This window comes from Entelurus aequoreus, linkage group LG04 (assembly GCF_033978785.1).
Source record: "Entelurus aequoreus isolate RoL-2023_Sb linkage group LG04, RoL_Eaeq_v1.1, whole genome shotgun sequence".
Lineage (NCBI taxonomy): Eukaryota > Metazoa > Chordata > Actinopteri > Syngnathiformes > Syngnathidae > Entelurus > Entelurus aequoreus.
The window spans coordinates 57,760,621-57,768,238 of NC_084734.1; the positions used below are offsets into that span (position 1 = coordinate 57,760,621).

At 41.2% G+C, this 7,618-nt stretch overlaps 1 protein-coding gene across 1 annotated transcript; it reads left to right on the forward strand.

Moving 5' to 3' along the window:
* Positions 1 to 2,944: 2,944 nt before the first annotated feature.
* Positions 2,945 to 5,967, forward strand: LOC133647927 (uncharacterized). The gene is made up of 7 exons (XM_062043684.1): positions 2,945 to 3,031; positions 3,122 to 3,242; positions 4,835 to 5,053; positions 5,151 to 5,353; positions 5,452 to 5,611; positions 5,737 to 5,843; positions 5,923 to 5,967. Exons 1-7 carry the CDS (start codon positions 2,945 to 2,947, stop codon positions 5,938 to 5,940), a joined length of 915 nt encoding a protein of 304 aa, XP_061899668.1. The 3' UTR covers positions 5,941 to 5,967.
* Positions 5,968 to 7,618: the final 1,651 nt, after the last annotated feature.

The window sequence follows — 7,618 nt, forward strand, 5'->3', positions numbered from 1 at the left end:
CTCGGGGGCCGCATTGGATTAAAAAAATTTGGCCCGGGGCCGGGCTGTATATATATATGCATTGTCTTTATATTCCAGCGAGTTAATCCGTTTTGTCATTTAACATCAATTAACATTGATGTTCATCAACATTTAACATTGTCACATTATTGATGGGAACATTTATTTTTAGACAATATGATTTGCCTGAGCGGCTAGGAGACACCGAGAGTAACAAGCGGTAGAAAATGGATTAGGAAAAAAATAAATAATAATAATTTAAAATTAAATTAAAAACACATTTTTTAACTTAGGACTTCCCGTGGGCCGGATTTTGGAAGAAAAGAAAAACACTTACATTTTTAGCCAAATAAATGCTCGACAAATCGTCAACACTTGATCCTTATCCAGCTCTGCATGGCCACAAGGTCGATATTGACACCCACTCACTCGTGCCCCTGAAACGGAATCTACAGGGTTTCCAACAAAAAGACGTTTGCCTAACTGCGACTCAAAAATCCTTGATGTAGTGATTTGAAAATACCTTTTGATGCAACGATAGAGAGAAGTTTGCTGGCCAGACACTGTTTTGGTAGTTAAACATAGTGAAACCTTATCTCTGAGTCTGACTAACTTGAAAACTTTAATTAGTCCAACAATTACAAATCTTATTTTTTACAGTGTAGTGAAATTATCCTCTGCATTTGACCCATCCCCATGTTCACCACCTGGGAGGTGAGGAGAACAGTGAGCAGCAGCGGTGGCCGCGCTCGTCATTTTGTGTTTTAACCCCAATTCCAACCCTTGATGCTGAGTGCCAAGCTGGGAGGCAATGGGTCCCATTTTTATAGTCTTTGGTATGACTCGGCCGGGGTTTGAACTCATGACCTTCCAGTCTCAGGGCGGACACTCTACCCACAAGGCCACTGAGCAAGTAGGTACATTATCATGAAACACAAGTTAACTAGGCACTTCTTACTTGTTCAGAAAAGGCTGGACGATTGTGTAGTGACCTGTGCTGGTTAATACAAAACACAGAACATTTTAGGTCATTGGATCGCATCTTGGCTGGAACTGCAACAGAAATACACATAGCGGACTCAACTAAAATTCGCTAACATACATCATAAATCAATAGTAAACTTTTACAATTGTGCCATCAGCATTGTCCTAACTTAAGTTTTTTTAGTGTGGTTTGCTAGCTGCACTAAAGCGAACCAACATGCCCTCCAGCGAGTGGTTAAAGCGGCGAGGAAAATTACAAGAACAATACTCCCAGAGATGAGTGCCATGTACACTGCTCGCTGTCTAAAGCGAGTACACAACATCCTGTAGGCAGACACCACCCAGCACATGGCCTCTTCAACCTGATACCCAGGTAACACCTAACTTTAACGTAACGTTCCCTTATGGTTCTCTTTTGGTTATGCAAGATGAGAACGTTCTAAGAACGTTCTAAGAACGTTCTTAGAACATATCAAAAAATATGTTTTTTTTTTCATATGTTCTAAGAACGTTCTTAGAACGTTCTCATCTATATACCAAATATAATTTGCCTGCAATGGAAACAGCAACTGTTAGGCTTTTATAAGTGTTTTTTTCGCAAATTTACTTTTTATACAGTATGTTGTAACGTTTCCCTAACTTTCTGCGAAAGTGTTGTGTTTTGTGAACAATCTGACGCCGGCTGAGTCAAGGCTGTTGCAGTTCCAGGTGGCGGTAATGCACACACAAGGTTGCTTGCCAACCACCATGAAAATCAGAAGAAGAAGAAGAAGAAGAAGGAGAAGAAGACTGCACGCATGCACAATTGAAGCTGCTCTGTGAGACAAAGAAGGACAAAGGCTAACTACTTCCAGAATCCCGATTTTAAAGCAATTTGGTGCGCCATCCATTTATCACAAGTAAGTATAAAAAGAGTGAAATACGAAGCACGTTTTTGTATAACAATATCCAACCTACATGATTAATTTCAGACCATTTTACGGTTTTAGCGTTGTGTATAAATGCGCGCCGGCGCTAACTAGCATACATTTCTCGTGCAGGTTGGCTGTTATAAAGTTTCCAAACTGACCAAATACCAACGAATGACTTCTGAAGAAGGGTGGATTTATTTGTACTTTAGTTAAACAATAATTTGCCCCGTCAGTAATATGGTTTGAATGCTGCCTGAACGTTCCGAATTTGGCAGACACGGTGAGGACAATGCTGAGGAAAATTGCCACAAACAAAGTCCTGGAGCAGCTTGGCCTCCGTGGAAAGTCAGGAAAAGTGGCGTTTGAGGACTTGCCCCTTTACAGAATAATAAATAGTAAGTGTTAATAATAGGTTTGCATCTTTGAACATATGTTGCATGTATGCTCACAAGGTCGATCTAGCTGTTATTATTACAGTATTTATTCTAAAGGGAATTCTACATTGTGCTGGTGATTGCAGAGGCATGCAGGGGTGTTTACAAGCAGATGACCACAGCTGAAGTGGATTGAGCTTGGAGAGGTCCTGAAACTGGCCACTACTTGCAGGAGAAGAGGAGGAATTAAGAGGGAGGACAAAAAAGGAAAAAGAAACAAGCAAAAGAACAGAGTGAGATGAGAGGTAAATGATAAAGTAATTATGCCAATGTTTTAATGTTATAGTTCCGTGTGTGCGATAATAGGGCAACCCATTTTCCTTGGGTTTTTTTTTTTATAGAATAAACACAATATGAAGAAGTTTCAACAGAGGGCTTATAAGCGTAGATGGGCTGCCACAACAAGGCATTTGAAGAAGCAATGCCGACAGTCAACTTTAGAATTAGAGAGTGATGATAGCGAGCAAGAGAATGACACGACATCAACTCCAGAAACAGTGACAAAGTACATGGATGCTGTGTGCAGACTAAGAATAACAGACTAGCTGTATCAGGATTCATAAATAACTCTTTGATGCAGTATTGAAATGGTAATATTATCTGATTGTTTTCCAGATGGCTCTTTCTTTTGTGGTCGTTGAGTTCCTTGGTGAACATTCAGTCGCTGTTGTCCCAACCAAATGGACAGAAGATAATGGAAAGGTTATTACTTTTTCTGAAAAGTACTGTGCATAGGCATAATATTGTAGCTTATTATTATTATGTCATTCATCATGATTATTTTATCTTCAGAATACCTTCTGCTATTGGCCAAGGCCAAATCCTACCCACTCCAGAATCCGGAAAGCTGAGATTCCTGACAAACAATTCTGGGAGAGGCTGCCAATTCGGGTTTTCAGGAAAACATTGACTGGTAAGGGAATATTGTCTAAGTCATATCATGTATATTTTAAACAACATAAGTTAAATTCATCTTGAGTCATCGGCATACTTTGAAATTTTGCAGAAGACTTTGACAAGGCCCTTCAATACGAAAAACAAGCTAAAATGTTTTCGAGCCCAGAATAAGTGTTAACCAAACGGAGCCACATCACCCCTGAACGCTATAGAAACGATGAGGAAGATGTGTTTGATGCTGACGGTATAGTCACTTTTCAAAGACTGTTTACTTACAATACTCAAATACTACTTAGTGGCGCATACATTTTTTTGTCTTCGTTGGTTTAGATCAGACCTGGGCATTCTGCGGCCCGCGGGCCGCATCCGGCCCTTTGTACGTCCCTGTCCGGCCCGCGTGAGGCCAATTATAAATTACAAAATAAATTTTAAAAAGTATTTATGTCGAGTGTGCAATACAACGGTGCTGTTTTGGTTTTGAAAATCGTTATTTGTATTACTTCCGTGTGGATTGTGAGTGAATGTGAACAGCTGCAATTACAAATTACAAAATAAAGTTGAAAAAACATCTATGTCGTGCACGCAATACAACTGTGCTACTTTTATTTTGAAAATTATTATTTATGGGCGTGTGTCCGTGTGTCACCTGCGAGTGAAGGTGCACATGCAGCGACAAGTGATGCACGGTTTACACCCGAGACGCTAAAAAGAGAAAAGTTGATGAAGAATGGCGTGTTTCCAACAAGACATGGACTGCAAAGCAACGTTCCCTCTAAGGTGCGTGCCTGCGCAATTGCGCACTGCTCAAGCGTCTGCTGCGCGCAGCAAATATATGCCGCGCACCAAATCAAATCCCATCTGAATTCTAATCAAAATAAACATATTTATTCTCTGTAATTTTGCAATGCAACTTTGAGTGACAGTGACAACAAGCGGCCCTAACGGTGTTCGTCAACACCGTTCAATTATTGTAACGTCTATCGAGATGCTTCGAGGACAGGAATTATATCGATCACTTTATTGAGCAAAACTGTTTATATTCGGACATAACCACAACAAAAACATGAGTAAAACACTTCTATCTCGAAAAACTAGTCATTTTCTGCCGTACAAACCAGGCCAAAACCAACTTGTCATCTGTCACCAACACGCATAGCACTAAACCACTGGTGCGTTTATGGCCACACAAAAAGTCAGACAACTCAAACACCACACAAAGTTACACTATGACTCCTCAGTCATACGTATGCTTATTTTACTGTCATTTAATATTAATGTTAATTTATTCATATTAGTCATGGAATGCTGTTACACACACTATGTTGAAGTATTACTATTATTATTAATTATTATTATTATTATTATTATTTATCTTACGGTATATATCAAAAATAATATTGAGCAAAATTTAATTGAAATATTGTCGATGTGGCCCTCCAGCAGTGCTCGGGTTGCTCATGCGGCCCCCGGTAAAAATTAATTGCCCACCCCTGGTTTAGATGAAGAGGAAATTCGGCCAAAAAAGAAGTGCAGAAAAGAGAAAACACAGATCTTCGTCCAGGCACCCCCACTGCCAGAGCTCCCAACCTTTAACTTTCCAATCTCCAGCGAGTACCAGACCACTTCAGCCAATACCAGACCACTCCAAGGCATCCAGGCCGACCTCACAGCCCAGCGAGAAGCAGCACTTCCAGGCTCAGTCCAGACAGGAATGCATCCAGCTCAAGCCAGTACCAGACCGCTCAAGCCAGTACCAGACCACTCCAGCCAGTACGAGTCAGTACCAGACCGCTCCAAGAAGCAGCAGGAATGCCCTTGACAGTGAACGTTAGTTGGCTATTTAACTGTTGATAGGTGGTGTTAAACAGGCTGTTACAACGGGCAGTAATACGAATTACCTCTTTGACTTTTGTTGTCTTTGCAGTTTTCCAGTTGAACATGAAAGTTCAAAATATACTTGAGAACCAGGGAGAAATTATGCGCATGCTGAGAGGGCTGGCAGCACAGTCTGTGGGGCCAGAATCTGTGGATGTTCAAGATCTCATTGATCAGCCTTTCGAGACTCTTGAGCAGCTGAAGGCCTTATGTGAACGGCTCGACACTGATCTTCTGCTCAGAAAGCAGCTGGTAATTAGTTTTAATTCCCCACTGCAAAAATATCTTGCTCAGTTATCAAAAAACAATTTCTAATCAAGTACAATATTGTTGTTTATTTATTTGTATAGGTGAAAGCTCTTACTGCTCTTGGTGGGCAGAATTTGGCAGACACGGTGAGGACAATGCTGAGGAAAATTGCCACAAACAAAGTCCTGGAGCAGCTTGGCCTCCGTGGAAAGTCAGGAAAAGTGGCGTTTGAGGACTTGCCCCTTTACAGAATAATAAATAGTAAGTGTTAATAATAGGTTTGCATCTTTGAGCATATGTTGCATGTATGCTCACAAGGTCGATCTAGCTGTTATTATTACAGTATTTATTCTAAAGGGAATTCTAAATTGTGCTGGTGATTGCAGAGGCATGCAGGGGTGTTTACAAGCAGACGACCACAGCTGAAGTGGATTGTGAGCTTGGAGAGGTCCTGAAACTGGCCACTTTTCGAAAGGGAGGTTCAAAATTTGAGGTACGGAGAAGAGAAGATATTCCATTTTATTGAAGTTCCACTGCTTGTCTTTTGAATTTGCAATTATAACTACTTGCAGGAGAAGAGGAGGAATTAAGGGGGAGGACAAAAAAGGAAAAAATAAACAAGCAAAGAACAGAGTGAGATGAGAGGTAAATGATAAAGTAATTATGCCAATGTTTTAATTAAATTCAATTAATCTACATTCAAGTGCTGTCTTTTTTGTATTTGTGATAATTATTTACTTCCAGGATTTGGGTTTCCCTGCTTGGGCTGCTGCCCCCGCGACCCGACCTCGGATAAGCGGAAGAAGATGGATGGGTGGATGGATGGATTTACTTCCAGGAAGAGAACTGCATTCCATTCCATTTATAAATGATAAATGATAAATGGGTTGTATGTCAAAGCGCTTTGAGTACCTTGAAGGTAGAAAAGCGCTATACAAGTATATACTTGTATAGCGCTTTTCTACCTTCAAGGTACTCAAAGCGCTACCTTGAAGGTAGAAAAGCGCTATACAAGTATATACTTGTATAGCGCTTTTCTACCTTCAAGGTACTCAAAGCGCAATTGACAGTATTTCCACATTCACCCATTCACACACACATTCACACACTGATGGAGGGAGCTGCCATGCAAGGCGCTACCAGCACCCATCAGGAGCAAGGGTGAAGTGTCTTGCCCAAGGACACAACGGACGTGCCTAGGATGGAAGAAGGTGGGGATTGAACCCCAGTAACCATCAACCCTCCGATTGCTGGCACTTTCACTCTACCAACTTCGCCACGCCGTCCCCATTTTTGTATTTTATCACTAATAAAGAATTATTTCTGTTGAAATCACTATCACAAATAAAGAATGAATTCTGTTGAAATTTCTGTTTGAGTGTTATTCCTGACAATATAGCATAAAAACAGATGTAAATAGCATGTTCCTAAACAGTTCCCTAAACGTTCTAGCCAAACGTTCTTGGCTAACGTTCTGCTAACCAAGCAAGAACTCCACAACCAAACGTTCTTTGAACGTTATAAACGAACGTTCCCAGAACAATGCCACAACATTCTCCTAACGTTCACATAACGTTCCCTTGTTACCTGGGTAGCCTCCGGAAGGAAGTATAGATCGATTTGCGCCGGAACCACCAGAATGTCTCACAGTCTTTATCATCAGGCTGTGAGACTGCTAAATGAACAGCCTGCCTCTTTACTGCCCCCGACCATCTTAATACCTCACTCTCTTCACCACCTCAATAATTGTGCTCTGGACATTGCATTGCTGCAACATCAAAGTAACACCCATCAGACATCTGACTGTTCCCACCCCACCCCCTCTTATCACGATCTTCTTGACAATGCTAAAATGTCAACCTGCACATCAATGCAGTTTCTATGCCGCTAGACAAAGCTCAGACAAAATCTTGTTGACATGTACAACTTAAGTGTTATGACAATGACAATAAAGGAATTGATTGATTGATTGAAAGAAAGAAACCAGGAAAACATTGCCATGTATGAACAAACTTTATTTGACAACGGCGTTGATTTGTTTGTCTAACTCAGGGGTCGGCAACCCGAGGCTCCGGAGCCGCATGTGGCTCTTTGATCACTCTGATGCGACTCAGCTGCATACTTGCCAATCCCCCCAATTTTTCCGGGAGGTTTCCGGAATTCAGTGGCTCCGCCGTAAATCTCCCGGGGCAAAAATTCTTCGATTTTCATCCGGACAACAATATTGAGGGCGTGCCGGGTTGACACTGCCTTTAACAACCTCTACAA